Source organism: Terrapene carolina, unplaced genomic scaffold (assembly GCF_002925995.2).
Source record: "Terrapene carolina triunguis isolate 2854851 unplaced genomic scaffold, T_m_triunguis-2.0 Scaffold192, whole genome shotgun sequence".
Taxonomy (NCBI): Eukaryota; Metazoa; Chordata; order Testudines; family Emydidae; genus Terrapene; species Terrapene triunguis.
Window position 1 is genome coordinate 25,723,847 of NW_020664543.1, and position 21,570 is coordinate 25,745,416.

The following is a 21,570-nucleotide window of genomic DNA, read 5'->3' on the forward strand; positions in this document are numbered from 1 at the left end:
AGAGATCTGCTTTCTGTGGTTCTGAGGGAAATTGGCACAGAAAATGGCAGCAGGAAATGGGAGAGGCATTACCGTTGAATGCATCTGTCCTTATCTACAGTAGATGTGGACTTCAATCTTACAGCTAGGTTGTAAAAACACCTTACAACAGAGATAATTTCTTCTTGTCCCTTCACAGCACCAAGCACACTGAGTGCTCAGAAAGTAACAAATAATCAGTAACAAGGCAGGAAGCTTCCCACAATCATAGGCACTCACACAGCGGTTTTTCACTACAAAGAATGCATTGTGTGTCTACTGGCTGTCAGGGAAGGACTAATCTTGAAATGGCAGAAGGCACCCATTCACATCAGGTAACAGTAGTGTCACTGTGGTGTCCTGGATGCACATCAGGCAAATGTGATTTCTGTTTTGACTAGAAATACACACTTGGTAGCAGAAGGGAAAGCAGCAGGTGTTATTTACATGGAAGCTCTCTCTTAGAGCAAAATGTGTTCTCATGATAAAAGATTCACGATAGCAGAAGACGGGCTAAGGGGTGGAGGGTTGAGCCTCTCTGCTAGGCCGGCTGTTAAAGCACTGTTTAATGGATTTTTTTTTAAAGAAAGTAATGTATCTGACCAGTTTCACTATTCGCTCCTGACTACAACCCATGAATTACTGTATTTTAATTACTGATTAATATCATTTTTTGACTGTTCTACCCCAGGTTTTTTTTGATGGAGATTTGCAAAAGTTAATGAAGTCAATGGGAGCAAAGATAGGCTAATGCTAAGTACTTTTACAAAGCCTGCCCTATGTGCTTTTGCTAGCACATGGTCTTCACTGTAGTCCCATCCCATATGGTCATTTCCTCCATTCGTGCAGGTCTTTCACACAGCAAGAGACGAAGACAATTTAAAAAAAAAAAATCAGTAAACAGTGCTTGTATTATCACAAAAACAGGTAGGAGACACATGGACTGATGAAGAACCTGAAATTACTTGTAACTAATTTTTTAGTAAGTGTCAAGTTGGGGGTGTCCCTTTAAGAATCATGATAGAATGCTAAAAGCAAAAGTGTATTTTCCTTTTAACTGTATCTATGGTGGGTTAGGAAAGAGCTTTAGTTACATTACATTCTGAAAACCCGACAACCTAATAAAGTTAGAGGGTTATGACTACTGATCTAACCAGACTGTGTGCACACTCTTTGTACACAAAGGCAATCAGAGGTGCAGCAAGCAGATACATATTTTAAAAACTGCTTTAAAAACACAAATGTTTCAGTCCTTCTAAAGTCTTAAATTACACCTCTACCTCGATATAAGGCGGTCCTCGGGAGCCAAAAAATCTCACCGCCTTATAGGTGAGACCGCGTAATATCGGGTTCGGGCCAGCACACCGTGCCGGACTGGACCGGCTTCCCCGGTGGTGATTTAAAGGGCCCGGTGCTCCAGCCGCTGCAGGGAGCCAGCCCGGGCCCTTTAAATCACCGCCGGAGCTCTGGCAGCGGGGCTTGGGCGGGTATTTAAAGGGCCCGGGGCTCCACACGAATTTGGATATAACGCGGTAAAGCAGTGGGGCTCGGGTGGCACTTTAAAGGGCTCCCCCCTGCTTTACTGTGTTATATCTGAATTCGTGTTATATCGGGTCGCGTTCTATCAGGGTAGAGGTGTACCTTCAAATAAAAAAGCAAAGAAGTATCTCACATATGATGCACCAAGAACTCTATCTTTCAAAGTCCTTATGTGCTAGGCCAAGGTTTCCCTAACCATCCTATCATCCAAGAGGATGAAAGGAATAGACATTTCTCAGATAATCTCTATCATTATATTACACACACTGTGACAACAGAATCTCCCTCATTCAATCCCCCTTTTCAGGCACAAGTAATATTGAAAGCCATATTATTAGATAAGAGGAAAGAGTAAGCCACACAGAGAGAAAGCAGGCACTAAAAGGGGGTATTATTGGCGATTTGCCTCTAAACAGACTTCTAAGAGAAGCATCACATGCCCAACTGTGGGCCATTTCAAGTAGTTCTGATGAAGGGGAGGATGCACAGAAACAATTCCACCTCTCTCTGCCCTCTTTCTTCTCATCATGTACTCCAACCATATTTATGCTGTTGGCCTACAAACTCACACTGAGTTCCCTTTGGAAATCTTCTGTCTAGCTAATCTATTCCAGGATTTCCCCATAAACATAGTATTTAAGTGCTCAATTTCTGTACACACATTGCATATATAGAGCATTATTTTACATAGAGGAAGCAATATGGTTTACTAGTCTTTAAACAACCTGCATGCCTCAAGAGAACTCTGTTAGGCCTGGTCTACACTACGATTTTAGGTCGAATTTAGCAGCGTTACCTCAATTTAAGCCTGGACCTGTCCACACGACGAAGCCCTTTTTTTCGACTTAAAGGGCTCTTTAAATCGATTTCTTTCCTCCACCTCCGATGTGGGGATTAGCGCTGAAATCGGCCTTGCTGGGTTGAATTTGGGGTAGTGTGGACGCAATTTGACGGTATTGGCCTCCGGGAGCTATCCCAGAGTGCTCCATTGTGACCGCTCTGGACAGCGCTCTCAACTCAGATGCATTGGCCAGGTGGATAGGAAAAGGCCCGCGAACTTTTGAATTTAATTTCCTGTTTGCCCAGCATGGAGAGCATAGGTGACCACACAGAGCTCATCAGCACAGGTAACAATGATGGAGTCCTGGGATTGCAAAAGAGCTCCAGCATGGACCAAACAGGAGGTACGGGATCTGCTCGCCATATGGGGAGACGAATCCATGCTAGCTGAACTCCGTTGCAGTAAACGAAATGCCAAAACATTAGAAAAAGTCTCAAAGGGCATGAAGGACAGAGGTCATAACAGGGACGTACAGCAGTGCCGCGTGAAAATTAAGGAGATAAGGCAAGCCTACCACAAAACCAGAGAGGCAAATGGAAGGTCCGGGGCAAAGCCGCAGACATGCCACTTCTACGCTGAGCTGCATGCCATGCTAGGGGGTGCAGCCACCACTACCCCAACCCTGTGCTTTGACTCCATCAATGGAGAATCACGCAACACGGAAGCGGGTTTTGGGGACGAGGAAGATGATGATGAAGAGATTGAAGATAGTTCACAGCAAGGAAGTGGAGAAACCGGTTTCCCCAACAGCCAGGATACGTATTTCACCCTGGACCTGGAGCCAGTAACCCCCGAACCCACCCAAGGTGTGCTCCCGGAACCTGAGGGCAGACAAGGGACATCTGGTGAGTGTACCTTTGTAAATATTACACATGGTTTAAAAGCAAGCGTGTTTAATGATTAATTTGCCCTGGCATTCGCGGCCAGTACAGCTACTGGAAAAGTCTGTTAACGTGTCTGGGGATGGAGCGGAAATCCTCCAGGGACATCTCCAGAAAGCTCTCCTGGATGTACTCCCAAAGCCTTTGCAAAGCCCCTGTTTCTGGGGAGGGCTGCCTCATTCCGTCCGCCATGGTAGGACACTTTACCACACCAGGCCAGTAGCACGTAGTCCGGAATCATTGCATAACAAAGCATGGCAGCGTATGGTCCCGGTATTTGCTGGCATTCAGACAACATCCGTTCCTTATCTCTCTGTGTTATCCTCAGGAGAGTGATATCATTCATGGTCATCTGGTTGAAACAGGGTGCTTTTATTAAGGGGACATTCAGAGGTGCCCGCTCCTGCTCGGCTGTTTGGCTGTGTGGCTGAACAGAAATGTTCCCCGCTGTTAGCCACGCGGTGGGGGGAGGGGTGAAGTGATCATCCCAGAGAATTGCGTGTGTGGGGGTGGGGGGGGGGGGGGGGGGTTATTTGGGTTTGTGCTGCACACTAACCCGCAAACCGCAGCCCCTCCTTTTAAATTGCCAACCCATTTTAAATGGCCAACCCAATGGCCGCTTGGTATGGGAAATGAGGGCGCTGCTGTTTGAAACCATTCCCACATGTTATGAAGGTTAAAGAAGCCAAAAGACTGTGGCTTACCATGGCTGCCTGCAAGCCGAATTCTGTTGCCTGGCACTGCGTGAGTGATCTCTCACACCAAACCGGCAGGCCCTCAATATAAGAGGCAAGATGCAACCTTGTAATGAAAGCACATGTGCTGTGTAACATGAACAGCAAGGTTTAAGGGGAAAGAGTGATCCTATTGTTCTCTAAAATGTGTCTTTTTAACTACCAATCTCCCTGTTCCCCCCACCAACTGCAAATGTTTCTTCTTCGCAGAGGCTAGCGAAGATTAGAAGGCGAAAAAAACGCACTCGGGATGAGATGTTCTCGGAGCACCAACTGTCCTCCCACGCTGACAGAGCACAGCAGAATGCGTGGAGGCAGACAATGTCAGAGTGCAGGAAAGCACAATATGAACGCGAGGAGCGGTGGCAGGCTGAAGAGGATAGGTGGCATCAGCTTGCTGACAAAAGGCAAACTGATATGCTCCAGTGTATGGTTGAGCTGCAGGAAAGGCAGCAGGAGCACAGACTGCCGCTACAGCCCCTGTGTAACCAACAGCCCTCCTCCTCAAGTTCCATAGCCTCCTCACCCAGATGCCCAAGAACGCGGTGGGGGGGCCTCCACAAAAGTGCAGTGTGTCCTTGTCCTTCCCTCCTCCCCTACCCCACCCGGCACTTCCCTCCTACCCCACCCCTCCCGGGCTACCTTGGCAGTTATCCCCGTTTCTGTGATGAATTAATAAAGAATGCATGAATGTGAAGTAACAATGACTTTATTGCCTCTGCAAGCGGTGATCGAAGGGGGGAGGGGAGGGTGGCTAGCTTACAGGGAAGTAGAGTGAACCCGGGGGAGGGGAGGTTCATCAAGGAGAAACAAACAGAACTTTCACACCGTAGCCTGGCCAGTCATGAAACTGGATTTCAAAGCTTCTCTGATGCGCACCGCGCCCTGCTGTGCTCTTCTAACCGCCCTGGTGTCTGGCTGCGTGTAATCAGCGGCCAGGCGATTTGCCTCGACCTCCCACCCCACCATAAATGTCTCCCCCTTACTCTCACAGATATTGTGGAGCGCACAGCAAGCAGTAATAACAATGGGAATATTGGTTTCGCTGAGGTCTATCCGAGTCAGTAAACTGCGCCAGCACGCTTTTAAACGTCCAAATGCACATTCTACCACCATTCTGCACTTGCTCAGCCTATAGTTGAACAGGTCCTGACTACTGTCCAGGCTGCCTGTGTATGGCTTCATGAGCCATGACATTAAGGGGTAGGCTGGGTCCCCAAGGATAACTATAGGCATTTCAACATCCCCAACGGTTATTTTCTGGTCTGGGAAGAAAGTCCCTTCCTGCAGCTTTTGAAACAGACCAGAGTTCCTGAAGATGCGAGCGTCATGTACCTTTCCCAGCCATCCCACGTTGATGTGGGTGAAACGTCCCTTGTGATCCACCAGGGCTTGCAGCAGCATTGAAAAGTACCCCTTGCGGTTTATGTACTCGCTGGCTTGGTGCTTCGGTGACAAGATAGGGATATGGGTTCAGTCTATCGCCCCACCACAGTTAGGGAATCCCATTGCAGCAAAGCCATCCACTATGACCTGCACGTTTCCCAGAGTCACTACTCTTGATACCAGCAGGTCTTTGACTGCGTTGGCTACTTGGATCACAGCAGCCCCCACAGTAGATCTGCCCACTCCAAATTGATGCCCGACTGACCAGTAGCTGTCTGGCGTTGCAAGCTTCCACAGGGCTATCGCCACTCGCTTCTCAACTGTGAGGGCTGCTCTCATCTTGGTATTCTGGCACTTCAGGGCAGAGGAAAGCAAGTCACAAAGTTCCATGAAAGTGCCCTTACGCATGCGAAAGTCTCGCAGCCATTGGGAATCATCCCAGACCTGCAACACTATGCGGTCCCACCAGTCTGTGCTTGTTTCCCGGGCCCAGAATCGGCGTTCCACGGCATGAACCTGCCCCATTAACACCATGATGTGCATATTGCCGGGGCCCGTACTTTGTGAGAAGTCTATGTCCATGTCTATTTCCTCATTACTCTCGTCACCATGCTGCCGTCGCCTCCTCGCCTGGTTTTGCTTTGGCAGATTCTGGTTCTGCATATACTCCAGGATAATGCGTGTATTGGTTATAGTGCTAATAATTGCCGCAGTGATCTGAGCGGGCTCCATGATCCCAGTGCTATGGCGTCTGGGCTGAAAAAAGGCGCGAAACCATTGTCTGCCGTTGCTTTCACGGAGGGATGGAGGGAGGGAGTGGGGGCCTGACGACATGTACCCAGAATCACCCACAACACTGTTTTTGCCCCATCAGGCATTGGGATCTCAACCCAGAATTCCAGTGGGCGGCAGAGACTGTGGGATAGCTACCCACAGCGCAACGCTCCAGAAGTCGACGCTAGCCTCGGTACTGTGGACACACTCTGCCGACTTAATGCACTTAGAGCATTTTGTGTGGGGACACACACAATCGACAGTATAAAAACGATTTCTAAACAACCGACTTCTATAAATTCGATCTAATTTCGTAGTGTAGACATACCCTTAGACATACCAAAGGCCTTCATTAATCTATTGGAATGGGAAAATATATTGTGCCAATATTTTAAAAGGGTAAATGGGGTGACCTGATTAATTACAGGCCTGTCAGTCTGACATCAATCCCAGGCAATATAAAGGAGTGGCTGATATGGGACTTGATTAATAAAGAATGAAAGCAGGGTAATGTAATTAATGCCAATCAATATGGAAAATAGAAATATTTTATGGAAAACAGATACTGTCAAACTAACCTGATATCTTTTATTGGTGACGTTACAAGTTTGGCTGATAAAGGTAATAGTGCTGACATGATATACTAGATTTCTGTAAGGCATTTGCTTGGTACCACATGACATTTTAATTAAAAAAACTAGAACAATATAAAATCAACATGGCACACATTACATGGACTAAAAACTGGCTAACGGATAGGTCTCAAAATGTAACTGTAAATGGGGAATCATCACTGAGTAGGTGTGTTTCCAACAGGATCCCGCAGGGATCATTTCTTGGCTCTACATTATTTAACATTTTTATCAATGACCTGGAAGAAAACATAAAATCAGCACTAATAAAGTTTGCTGATGACACAAAAATTGGGCGAGTGGTGAATAATGAAGAAGACAGGTCACTGATTCAGAGCGATCTGGACAGTTTGGCCAGCTGGGAGCAAGCAAATAATGTGTTTTAATATGTTTAAATGTAAATGTATACATTTAGGAACAAAGAATGTGGGCAATACTTACAGGATGGGAGACTCTATCCTGGGAAGCTGTGACTCTCAAAAAGATTTAAGGGTCATGGTGGATAATCAGCTGAACATAAGCTCACAGTGCGACACTGTGGCCAAAAGAGTTTTTCTAAAAAATCTGCTCTAGAAATTATTTTGGGGCAGGTCTCTGGCCTGTGTTATACAGCAGGTCAGACTGGTTGATCACAATGGTCCCTTCTGGCTTTGGAATCTATTAATCTTAAATATACTATTGAAAATACTGGCTTTTGGATAAAGTGGGGAGTAGCAGTCCTGTCTATCTCCCTTCCAGAACGAGCTATGATTATGAAGCCATTACAATCCCTCCAACATGCCAGCAACTGATGGCTCAAGGAGACAGTGTGCAGAAGTCCATGCCAGGCTAACAGCTTTTGACAATTAACTACCATTTTCCAGGTCTCTCTCAGCCTGCTGGAGATGACTGTACCAACATATCTAACTGCTAGTTGGCCTTCCCTATAACTGATAGCACCAGTGAACCTCTGTTTCCTCCCACTATCAAGGACACAACCAGCTTCTACTTTTCCAGTCTCCCACATACTTAATTGCCCTAACTTGTAACTCATTGCAGCTGAACCACACAGAGGTAATGAGATTCAACAGACAGGCTTTGCTCCAAGTCTGACATACCTACTTGATTCTTACAGCAAGTAAGGGAATTATCATTCTCCATGACTCACTGACTGCTCAGTTCTTCATGCCCTTTCACCTTGCAGAAAAGCCAGAGGTCTCAATTCCTAGGACAGAACTGGCAATCAGTTTGACATTCCACAGCCCAAGAGCAGGCATTACTTTTTATAGTAATAATTGCTAATTCAAAGGTCCACCATTGAACTATCCAGGCTCTGACCACTGTGATGCAGAGTGGGCTCCTAACTACTGCAGAGGTGGGCCAACTTTTCCAAAACCAAGTAATTAAAGTCAGGCTCCGATCGGCCAGTAGTTAGGGCACGAGCCTGGAACTCTGGAGATCTAGTTTCAAGTCCTTTCTGTGCAACAGACTTCCTGTGTGTCCTTAATGGTCACTTAGTCCCTTCTATAAAATGGGATAAATAGCATTTCCCTATCTGACAGGAGTTTGTGAGGATAAATATATTAAAAAGAGTATGAAGCACTAAGATACTACGGTGACGGGAGCCAGATAGGTACCTGATATCATATTACGTTAGATTTAGGCACCTGAATATAAGTGTCCACATGTTCAGGAGTGACAAGCATCCACAAATCCCACTGGAGTGAACGGAAGCTGTAGCTGAACGTCTCACAAGTTAGAGAACCTACTGGTGTCAGAGAAGAAAGACCAGAAGTTCTGGCAGCATAGTGCTTTCTGATTCTTATATGTCAAAACCAGTGAGAAAGAAGAAAACAGTCCTCTCATATCACTATTGCTGCTGGAGCCATAGGGATTTCTGCAGCAATTCACTAAGGCGGGGTTCTCAAACTGGGGGTTGGGAACCCTCAGGGGGCCGTGAGGTTATTACATGGGGGGTTGCGAGCTGTCAGCCTCCAGCAATTATAATGGTGTTAAATATATTTAGAAGTGTTTTTAATTTAAAAGGAGGGTCGCACTCAGAGGCTTGCTATGTGAAAGGGGTCACCAGTCCAAAAGTTTGAGAACCACTGCACTAAGGCATGGCAGATACCAAAGAGCTGCTCAGCAGAGGGCACAGAGACTTACAGTGGAAACAAATTAGAGAATAGGAAAAGAAGTTAATCGGGGTGCAGAATAACTTAATAAATACAAAGCTATCAAACAACCTCTCTCCCTGCCATCCCTACCTACCTACAAATAACATCAGTGCAGAATCTCTGCGCTGTAAGACTGCCATGTTAAGAGAGAATCCTAAAACTCAGTAGGAAAAATGAAAACAGCAGCTAGAAACAGCTTCCGGTAACACCTGCAATCCAGATTCCAAAGATGATCTCAACAATATCTTCTTCAAAGAGGAGGTCCCCTTCACCAGGCCAAAGACACTAAACAAAGATGCTTTGCAAACCACACCAGCTCTTCACAATCTTCAGCCACAGATATCTTTAGACAATTGAACTGTCATATTCTGAAGAGATGCAAATATCCAGACACAATCCAACAATTTATCAAGAAAGTTATTAGTGATGAAGAATGGAAAAGAAAGATCCTATTGACCCAAAACCTACTGTGAGCTCTGCTCACCCCGTCAGGGAACAGAAAGGTATCATATGACCTGTGCCCAATTAATAGCGTCCAATTAAGTGTGCTTGAATATCAAGTACATGTGATAAACTGTTACAGACAAGCAACAGACCCAGAATTATTCACAGGTCATTTCTGGGAAATAATTTTGAACAAGGAAATTTAAGAAAATTCCACTTTTGTTCTTGGACAATTTGCAAATAGAAAGAGATGAAATTTGTCTAATAATTTACGCATGACGTTTTATTCACCCAGATGTAAGTATCTCACCTATAAAGCAGCTGGCAACCAGTTAATAAAAAGCCACGAAGAATGCACAAGAAGCTATCTAAGAGCTTTGGGGCACTAGATTCACGAGATTCTGGCCCTAGCCACAAAGCCCTTTCCACCTTAATAACAACATCCTTGGTACCTCCTTAAACTGAACAAAAGTGAAGGAAGATGCAGAGTCCCACTTGTAAGAGGATCTGAATTTGCTCATGAAGGATTCTGGCTTTAAACTCTATGACTCTAATCTTGCATCAGTAGAGGAGGCTCACTGTACAACACGAGCCTATTGTTCCACTGGGCAGTCAGCTGCAAAGCCTCTTGGTGAGTCCTCTCAGCTCCCACTGCACTGCCAGAAGCCTACATAAGGATGAGCCAGTGCCAGGAAAAATCAGAGACCAGATGCTCAGATTCTATGAGGATGAGCAGCAGGTAAAACAGATTGACAGTCCAACAGGTACTTCAGAAGGCGGGCTCATGACTTTTACAAGAAGTCACTTAATCCTGACAGCTTTCCAAACTAGCTTGTAATGGTACATGCTCAGACAACCTAGTGACCGAGGGGCCACAGAAACAGACGGATGTGTGCTATCTGTGTAAAAGTGCTCATTGAGTCAATGCTCAAGAAAGAATACACTGAAGAATAGGTAACCAAGGCACAGTCCTTACATCTACTCATATCCTAGTACACAAGGATAAACTGTGCAGGGTGAACCTGGTACCAAAATACCAGTACACTGCAGGAATAACAACCCTTCCCAGAAAGCCTGTACCAAAACCTAAATCACTGCATTCAAAAGTATGCTACTAAATTTGTTCAATGAACTATTCAGTTCTAACTATTATAATGAGAGCCAGGTGTAGTGCAGACAGATTCTGTGTAATCATTCCATACACCACCGCGCCAGTCAAAGAATCCTTCCTGTATTCGTTCTATTTGCGTCTGTCTTCAGCAGGGATTGCTAGTCATACATTACTGTAGATCTTGTGTAATGCATACCAATAACCAACAAGAACTTGGCTGAGCTGACTACATTAATTTTACTTGTGAACTAAATTCCATTTGGATGCAGAAGACAGAAGGTGAAAGGGGCCACACTTTACCTTAAGGGTCCATTTATAAATAGTTTAGGAAGAGTGAATGGTGAATTGTTATTATAGATTATAGATCAATAAATTGCTTATAATCATGGCTAATAACCATTTCTAACACCTTCCACCAAAGTTTATAATCATCTGTAATACATACTAGAAATGTCTATAACATGTATATGTCTATTAATCATTGATTAACCTTTTATAAACTATAAATGCAACCATAATAAAAAATGTGACTATGAAAGGATTGTGTATTGCCTCATGCACCTCATAGCTAAGTAAAGCACCTCATCCATAATACTCACTTTTACCTTTTTGTCAGGCCCCCATCAAAGGCAGCCTCCTTATTCAAGACAACACTTCAGCTTGTGCTTAAATCCTATTGACTTCAATGGAACATAAGCACATGCTTAAAGTTAAGTACATGCTTAAATGGCATAGACTTATGCAAGTGTTTAAGTGAACATAAGAACGGCCCTACTGGGTCACATCAAAGGTCCATCTGGCCCAATATCCTGTCTTCCGACAGTGGCCAGTGCCAGGTGCCCCAGAGAGCATGAAAAGAACAGGTAATCATCAAGTGATCCATCCCCTGTTGCTCATTCACAGCTTCTGGCAAATAGCCATTGATGGACCTATCCTCCATGAATTATCTAGTTCTTTTTTGAACCCTGTTATGGACTTGGCCTTCACAACATCCTCTGGCAAGGAGTTCCACAGGTTGACTGTGCGTTGTGTGAAGAAATACTTCCTTTTATTTGTTTTAAACCTGCTGCCTATTAATTTCATTTGGCGATCCCTAGTTCTTGTGTTATGAGAAGCAGTAAACAACACTTCCTTATCTACTTTCTCTACGGCAGTCACGATTTTATAGACCTCAATCATATCTCCCCTTAGTCGTCTCTTTTCCAAGCTGAAAAGTCCCAGTCTTATTAATCTCTCCTCATACGGAAGCCGTTCCATATCCCTAATCATTTTTGTTGCCCTTTTCTGAACCTTTTCCAATTCCAATACATCTTTTTTGAGATGGGGCGACCACATCTGCACACAGTATTCAAGATGTGGGCATACCATGGATTTATACAGAGGCAACATGATATTTTCTGTCCAATTATCTATCTCTTTCTTAATTATTCCCAGCATTCTGTTTGCTTTTTTGACTGCCGCTGCATATTGAGTGGATGTTTTCAGAGAACTATCCACAATGACTCCAAGATCTCTTTCTTGAGTGGTAACAGCTAATTTAGACCCCATCATTTTATATGTATAGTGCATTCCTGAATCACGGCCTTGGCTATCGACATACCATTTAGATGAATTACACTGTTTTTCTAAACAAGACTTTTTATTTCCAAGAGGCAGAATTATTAGCTGATCAGAAACACTGCACAGACCTTGCACCCTGCATAATGTAAATACTATGAATTTTGTTTTTCATCAACATAAATCACTTGAATAGATACAATATTTTTAAAGCTCATCAAAACAATTACATATTATGGTATTTCTCTGCCTTTGCGTTATATTATCATGATGACAGTGCTAAGTACTGTACAGCTATGCAGGAAAAAAGCGTCATACTATGCCAGAATATCCATACTAAACTCATTAAATAGACACTGTAATCATGGCCACAGTTGGGGCTAAACAAACTGCTCATTCTTTTTAGGCTTCATTAAGTGGTAAGGCTCATGATTAAGCCTACAATTTATCATGGGTATTTTTATTAAAAGTCATGGACAGGTCACGGGCAATAAACAAAAATTCACGGCCTGTGACCTGTCCATGACTTATACTATAAATACCCGTAACTAAATCTTCGGGGGGGGGGAGGGGTGGAGAGCGCTGTTGCGCTGTTGGGGTGTGGGGGCGGGCGCTGCTGGGGGCCGGGACTGGGGCTGGGGCCAGCGGCACCAGCTGCCAGGAATCACCAACAGCAGCTTCTCTAGCTGCCCTGGGACCGCTGCTGGGGGCTGTCGACAGTGGCTGCACCGGCTGTGCAGGCTCTGCTTGGCTAGCCCCAGGGCCACTCCAGCAGCGGCTGGTGTGGCTGGCCTTGGGGCCACCTGAGCAGTGGGCCCCGCCAGCTGCTTGGGTGGCCCTGGGATCAGACACACTGGCTGCTGCAGAAGTCACAGAGGTTCTGGAAAGTCAAGGAATCCGTGACTTCCGCGACCTGCGTGACAGACACGGAGCCCTACTCATGATCCGATAGCCATGTACAGTAGTAAGAACTAGAATCCATCTTCACTCTAAAATCCTCCACTCGAATCCCTTCCATTAGATCAGTGGTTACCAACCGGTCCATCGCGATCGACTGGTTGATCCTAGAGACTCTCCCAGTCAATCGCGATCTCCGGCTGCTAAAAGTCCAGCGGTGTAGCGGGGCTGCCACGAAGGCAGGCTCTGCCTGCCCCCGCCCCACGCTGCTCCCAGAAGCAGCCAGCACGCCCCCGTGGCCGGGAGGTGGGGTCAGGGAACTCCGTGTACTGCTCCTGCCTGCAAGCACCGACCCCGCAGCTCCCATTGGCCGGGAACAGGGAACTGTGGCCAATGGGAGTTGAGGAGAGGGTGCCTGCAGAGAGGGGCAGTGCGCAGAGCCACATGTCCCCTGCCCTTCCCAGGAGCTGCAGGGGCGCGCTGGCCCCTTTCGGGAGCAGTGTGGGGCTGGGGCAGGCAGGGAGCCTGCCTTAGTCCCGCTGCATCACTGACCAGGAGCCACCTGAATTAAGTGCTGCCCGGTGGGAGTCTGCACCCCAATCCCCTGCCCCAGCCCTGAGCTCCCTCCTAGAGCCAGCACCCTGTACCCCCTCCCGCATCCCAATCCCCTGCCCCAGCCCTGACCCCCCTCCCAGTGCCAGCACCCCATACTCCCTTCTGCACCCCACCACTCTGCCCCAGCCCAGAGCTCCCTCCTGCACCCAAACACCCTCCCAGAGCCCACACACCACAACCTCTCCTGCACCCAAACACTCTGCCCCAGCCCGGAGCCCCCTACTGCACCCAAACTCCCTTGCAGACCTCGGACCCCTCACCCCCTTCTGCACCCCAACGCCCTGCCCCAGGCTCAGCCCGGAGCCTCCTCCCACACTCCGAACCCCTCGTCCCCAGCCCAGAGCCCACACCCCCTCCCGAACCCTAACCCCCTCCCCCAGCCCAGTGAAATTGAGTAAGGGTGGAGGAGAGCAAGCAACGGGGGGGAGAGGATGGAGGGAGTGGGCGGAGCTTTGGGGAAGGGAAGGAGCCTCAGGGAAGGGGTGGGGTAGATCCTGGGTTGCACTTAAATTCAAAAAGTGATCTTCTGCATAAAAAGGTTAGAGACCACTGTATTAGATGCTTCAAATTGACATCCTCCAGTCTGAACCTTCCCATAAAGCAGCCACACCAATGTCATCCAGAACAAGGGCAATTAACTTGATTTCTCAGAAGCACCCAAGCCTAGCAGCCACGGGCCCTTTATTCAGGGGAAGAGAGTTTTTAAAGACGAAATCTATAGCATGAATTGTCCATGGGAGATTAACCCAACCAACACTAAGACACTTCAAAAAGTAACCTCCAACTGCATCCAGCCAGTCAATAGGAGCCTGATATTTTAGATGAGCTGCACCCTCTGCCCTTAAGTTAAAATCCAGGTTCTGTCAGACCAAGTAAGGTCCAGAGGCGATGACTCCTCCCCTCCCTCTGCTGACTTCATTAAGGTGGTGTTGCCCCATGGGATCATGTAGGAGGGCGTGTTCAGGGAGCCAAGTTCCAAACTGGTTAGGGCTTTGTTTTGAAATACATCCCAGTTTGTAATCTCAGTCCAAGTCACTCTGAGTCAGGCTTCTATTTAAAGGTGAGTCTAACTCCCCCACCAGATCTTAACTGATTTACCCCAAATTTAGAAAATGTTTAGGGTGAAATCCTAGCCCCACTAAGTCAATGAGAGTTTTGCCACTGACTCCAATGGATGTTACCCTCCATTTTCTGCACTGAGTAGGTGCACAGGGTATTTGGTTAATCAACATCCTCGTCTCTCAACTTTCTGGTCCCTTGAAATGGAGCATAACTTCTGCAGGGATACCCTGACTGACTTCCCCAATGGGCTAGGAGGTGAGTGTGTGATCCCTCTGTCACCACACACAGAGTATTGGGGTTAGGCTCCTAAATGCCTACAGCCCATATTTGTAAAGGTAGTTAGACACCTAAATACCTCTAAAAATCTGACACAAAGTCACTTTTGAAAATTTTACCCCAGATCACATACTGAAACTGCCCAAAAAAATCTACTTTCTTTCAAAAAATTGAGATATTTATTTACTATTAAAGAAAATGATTGGCTCATCACAGTGAACCGAGCCAGGCACAACACAGCTGTCACTGTGGAAGCTTCCCTGTGTACCTCAAATCTCTACCTGAAGCACTTACAGCTGGTTTAGTAGTGATCTTTCCCCTCCCTCTGGCACCATTCAGCCAATGTACATAGCTACTCCGCTGCCTCAGAATCACAGAAGCTAAAACTCTGCTCCTAACTCAAGGTTATCTCGGATGCTATTGTTTCACACTGTTCTCCATTTTTTTCAACAAGATGACAGGAAGAGCTCACAGATGGAGAGTGTGGAGGGGGGATCTAATCTCTGCCCACTGGCAGGAGTAGGAGGGCCACACCTAGGCCGCATAAAAATGGACTGGGTTGCAGCCATACTCATATTTAGTAGAGCTATGACCCACAAAGACTTTAAAAGCCGACAGGCAGCTCTGTCAGATCATTTGGCTCAATATGGAGAGTATTGCTTGTTGAGAACTGTGGTCTTTGGATGGGGTTCCTCTGCATGAAACATAAGGGTGACTTCAGCCTACACTGTGGAATTCTGAAGGACACATTTGGCCTGTGGAATAAACTTTGGTCACCTCTTCTGTAGTGGCGTCTTTGTTTCAGTAGCAGAATTTATACGGACACGTCCTCCTTCCTGACAAAAGCCTCAACAGAACAGAAAACCCCATTCATTACCCTTCTCTTCATTTGCATAATAAGAAACCACAATTTCTTACCTGAAAATCCACCAATCCAGCCTGATCAGTTCCCCGATCACAACCTGTCAATCAAGCAGAATACAACTAATAGGCAATTACATTTCGTGGCACCTGCTGGTCACTACTAACCACTTCCTCTCAGCTTCCCATAAGTTATTTCCAGAGTTCAAAGAAGAAAAAGGTAAAAGAATAATTTGACAACATCAAATTCTGCCCTTTTGGAGGCAGATACAATGGGACAGCCTCCGGATTGGTGGATCCAAGTCACAGAAACCTAAATTTCATGTGAGAAATTAACCTCTCTGTATCTTCAGATCCACCCATCAGGACCAACGGGATGTATACAGCAAAACCCATCAAGACAGGGGAGGTCAGCATTACTGTGCTGAGCCAGCACTGACACATGAAACCAAAAAGCCCAACACCACTCAATCCACAAGGCTTGGAGAAGAAGCAGCAACATAATAAATAGAAAACAACCTCAGTCAGAATGGCCCTTGAAAAGTGGGAGCCAGATGGTCTGAAATATCCAATCCAAATCAATCATCCAGCAATCTTTCTCATCAAAAGTTAGAAAAACAATTCCCACCCTGCTCAGGGACCGGAAAGGCCTCTCCACAGAGGGAAAAGCGCATTTGGAGTCACATGCCGCAGCCCACCAGTGTGTACAGGAGCACAGACCTGTGGAACTGGGCAAGGAGTACAATCAAAAGACAAGAGTCTTGTCTTTGAAAAAGAGAACCCAGAAAGGACAACAATAAAGAGCACAAAGATAAAAAAAGATGTTCTCTCAGCTTGTCCAGGCCTCCCATAGCAAGAAACAATCCTGAAACACAATCCATGATGAGACAGATCACACACCTCTCTGAGTCTATAAAAATGAGCTAATCCACCTTTCAAACAGACACAGCAGACACATTGTTCCATCTTCACCTTCTGTTAGCTTAACACTGTATCTAACCCAGAACAAGTCCAAATTCACTGTGCTCCAGAGAACCAATTATCCTAGCGAACATCCTGATCTCCAGCCCCTTTCACAACTGCAATGCCCACATCACCAGAGTAGTACTTACTAAAGAGCAACGTGACCAGAGTCACTTGCATAAATATGGAACTTAAGATGTCACTGCTTCCAGCAGAAGATTCGTCCGTGCTTGACAGGAACCACTATTTCCCAGATAGACTCCAAGACAGAGACCACTGGAGGTAGGTACACTGTGAAGGCAAGTCACTAGAGATGACCCACTAGGGGAGACTGAATACTTTATGAAGCAGGGTGGAGAGAAGGGCCTGAAAAAAGGAAAGGCTCCAAGGTAGCCTCCTGTGGAAAATCATCAGAGACAGAGAGACTGACTAGCTGGAAAATTCTGGAATCCTCCAGCCAATGACACAATCTGTTTGTGCTTAAAAAGGGAGAGAGAGAATGGCCCCTAAGTGTGGGGCATTTTAAGGAAAAGAGAGCTGGACACCTCTATCCTGGTTCTGGGAGGATGATGTCCCTAAGATCTGCTGAAGTGTTCACAAGAAGTTTCTATATTTTTCACCTACCAGCACTGACTACTTGAGTATCAGAAATATTTTCCTAACTCAGCTGAAACTTGCTCAAAAAGCTCCAAAACAGAGGGAGCTACCAGAGACAGGAACAAACCTCAGGGAATATATTCTGGGGAAGTAGAAGGCACTGAGCTAAAGGGAGGGTGCAGCAACATGCAAAGCAGAAGCATATTAAAAACAAAAACACCACCAAAGAGTCCAGGAGCACCACAGACAGCTGGGGAAACGTCAGGGACAGTCTCTGAGACTCGCCTTTGGCATAACTCTTGATATCTGTTAAAGAAACCTGAAGAGGAAAAATTAGGGACATCTTTGCACACTAGCTGAGCTCTGCCACACTTACAGGTTGTGGGTGGGTCACCCATCAATCCAGATTGGTGGATCTGAGGATACAAAGCTAATATTTTCTGTGACATTTTATCATGTTTAATGTCAGAAGCAGTTCTGTTCTCCACTTACATTCAACTTTTACATAAAACTATTCCTGACTATCTTGCTTGAAAATTCAGTGAGATCTAGTCACTAAGTAATTCCCCAAGATATAGATTTTGGTAAAATTACATTTTTCAGTCTACTACTTTTCATTTTAGTGCTACACAGTGTATCACAGTGTATCACATTTATATGTTTTTCACAAGTAAACACAGGAACAAGAACTCATCTTTAATTAAAAGCAATAAGCACTGAATAGAGAGACAGGAAAATGACAGTGAACAGAACTGGAAATTAGTTATAGGCACAATCTGCTTGTGTATCAGCTATAATTTAAGTGACAGCTCTCTATCAAATCCTGAAAGGCAGTAGCCCCAATTTAAGACAGGAAGAGTCCTAGCTTATCCTTTTTATAATTTATTAAAAATCATTAAAACAAACCCTTTTACACTGATTCGAACTAGTGTTTTTTTTGAACAGCCTATAATATAACTGAAGCAATGAAACTACTTTTAAATTAACATTACATGTTAGCACAATAATTTCAGAATTGTTTCATCAGTGGAGCCTTGATTTTATACTCACATGTGAGGATTTTGGAAAGGAACTCCAGACGTATTGAGAGTAAATCTTGCTGTGGATTTGAAAGGTGGATTTGCAAAATTCAACTTCAATGCTTTGCGTTTACCTGGGAGAAATGAACAGAAAGTAAAATTTTTGTGGGCAATAAAATATCCTGTTCTGCAAGCATCTGGAATTAACCAGAACAACAACAACAAAAATCCCAAAAACATAAAATGTAAGGAAAGGGAAATGTATTTCACATTAGCATTAGCACACAATGCTAGTGGCAAGAAAAGAGGAATGGAATCAGAATTCATTCCCTAACTCTCCCCAACTCACTATATGACTTTGGGTGCCTCTCTGCACCTTCATTTTTCCCCATCACTTGACCTCTCTGCACCTGCGTTTTCCCCCATCTGTAAAATGCACATCTCAAAACTCTCATGTCACAGGAGTGTTGAGATGTCCAGTAAAGCACTTGAAATCTGTGGATGAAAGAAGCTATAAAAGTAGTACAACTATTGTTCTTTCTTGTACATGCCAATATGTGCTCTCCAGCAACTTCCAGACAAAAAACAATGCTAAAATGGAGTTAAGGCTGACAGACCACATCACAAAGGGCCAGCTATCTCCAAGACATAATTGACTTCCTCCACAAACTGCGCAATATTACCTTACTCCCTCAGAATACTGTCCTCACCATCAGGGATGTCACTTCCCTATACAACGACAGCATACCTGGTTGCCTCAATTATTTACAAGACAGCAGAGAACACTCAGATATCCACACCAACACACATTGCCAAATTCATCCATTTCAGCCTCACCCATAGCAACTTTCCGTTCAACAACAAACACTTTATCCAAACCATGGGAACAGCCAGGGGTACTACGACTGCTCCCCAATATGTCAACCACTTCATGGGCCACCTTGAAGAAGAATTCCAAGACAAATGCACAACGAAACCAATGATATACCTGAGATACATTGATGATATTTTCATCCTCTGGACTGACAGGTTAAACTCCTTCATGGATTTCCACCACAATTTAAAACAATCACCACCCCATCCATTAAACTCTCTGTGGAACACTCCCACACTAGCATCAGCTTCCTGGACACCACAATCAGCTTCAGCAACGGAACCCTACAGACAACCATATACAAGAAACCCACGGATCACCACACCTACCTTCACAGATCCAAACACACTAAGAAATCTGTTGTGTCTACAGCTAGGCACTCAGATACCACAGAATATGCTCTGAGGAGAAAATCCAAGATCTACACCTTAACATACTTAAAACTGACTTCACCAAAGAAGGACACTCCACGAGAGAAGTAGATCTCATCATGGAATGGGCCACCCAAATACCCTAACAGGGCCTGCTTCAATACAGAAATAAAATCCCCTCTGACCACACATCCCTAGTTGTCACCTGCTACCCCACCCAGGAAACCATACAGGGTATCATCAAACAATAACAGCCCATACTTGATGGGGATCCCGTCCTGAAAGAAATATTTCCTGAACCCCCATTTCTGACCTTCAAACAACCCCTCCCCTCAAACCTCTTCAAACTAATCATCTCATCATCAAGTAAACTCCCCATAAAGCAGGACACACCAACTCAAAGCAGCACTAGACCCTGCCAGTACAGACGCAAAACCTGCAGACATATCTCCACTGCTAAAATGATCAACATCCCCCACAAAACACCTTTCAAGATCCATGGGTCCTATGCATGCCTAGCACATGTGGTGTACCTTATGCAGGGCACTAGATGCCCCAATAACAACTACATGGGTGAAACCAGACAATCACTATGCTCTCACATGAACTCACACAGGAAAATGATAAAAGACAAAAACACCCTATCACCTGTGGGCGAACACTTTTCACAAAGTGATCACTGACCTATCAGTCCTCATCCTCTAAGTAAACCTGCACAACATGTTCAAAAAATGAGCCTGGGAACTTAAATTCATCATTCTGCTAGACACTAACAATCATGGACTGAACAGAGACACTGGATTTGTGTTTTATTACAACAATCTGTAATCCACTAACCCCTCTCTTTGTCCTATGACGGCAGAGGTGTTAATGGCCACTCTACTTTGAATCTAACAAATTTATTTGAGCATAAGCTTTCGTGGGCTACAGCCCACTTCATCAGATGCACAGAATGGAACATATAGTGAGGAGATATATATACATACAGAGAACATGAAAAGATGGGAGTTCCCCTACCAACTCTAAGAGGCTAATTAATTAAGATGACCTATTGTTAGCAGGAGAAAAAAAAACTTTTGTAGTGATAATCAAGATAGCCCATTTAAGGCAGTTTGACAAGAAGGTGTGAGGATACTTGTGTACTGGTTCTATTTCACTATCACTCTATCACTACAAAAGTTTTTTTTCTCCTGCTGACAATAGCTCATCTTAATTAATTAGCTTCTTAGAGTTGGTAGAGGAACTCCCACCTTTTCATGTTCTCTGTATGTATATATATCTCCCCACTATATGTTCCATTCTACGCATCCAATGAAGTGGGCTGTAGCCCACGAAAGTTTATGCTCAAATAAATGTGTTAGTGTCTAAGGTGCCACAAGTACTCCTGTTCTTTTTGTGGATACAGACTAACACGGCTGCGACTCTGAAATCTATTTTGAATGGTCTCTTACAATATGTGCTAACCACGTATGTTAAACAATCTGTTCCACCTTGCATTTACCTGTGATGCTGGAAGGACCTTTCCCAGACATGCAGAAGAGCTGTGTGTGTCTGGAAAGCTTAAAGAACAAGGAGTACTTGTGGCACCTTAGCGACTAACAAATTTATTTCGGCATAAGCTTTCATGGGCTAAAACCCTCTCCATCGGATGCATGTAGTGGAAAATACAGTAGGAAGATATATATACACAGAGAACATGAAAAAATGGGTGTTGTTGCCATACAAACTCTAACGAGACTAATCAATTAAGGTGAGTTATTATCAGCAGGAGAAAAAAACTTTTGTAGTGATAATCAGGATGGCCCATTTCAAACAGTTGACAAGAAAGCGTGAGTAACAGTAGGGGGGAAATTAGCATGGGGAAATAGTTTTTACTCTGTGTAATGATCCATCCACTCCCAGTCTTTATTCAAGCCTACTTTAATGGTGTCCAGTTTGCAAATTAATTCCAGTTCTGCAGTT

At 45.0% G+C, this 21,570-nt stretch overlaps 1 protein-coding gene across 6 annotated transcripts in view; it reads right to left on the reverse strand.

Moving 5' to 3' along the window:
- Positions 1-21,570, reverse strand: part of MAP2K4 (mitogen-activated protein kinase kinase 4) — a 168,274-nt gene that overhangs the window by 74,974 nt on the left and 71,730 nt on the right. For all 6 annotated transcript variants that reach the window (XM_029912140.1, XM_026654640.2, XM_026654642.2 and 3 more), the window contains one exon: positions 18,395-18,497. In XM_029912140.1, coding sequence (XP_029768000.1) covers positions 18,395-18,497 — 103 coding nt within the window. The remainder of the gene's footprint in view (positions 1-18,394; positions 18,498-21,570) is intronic.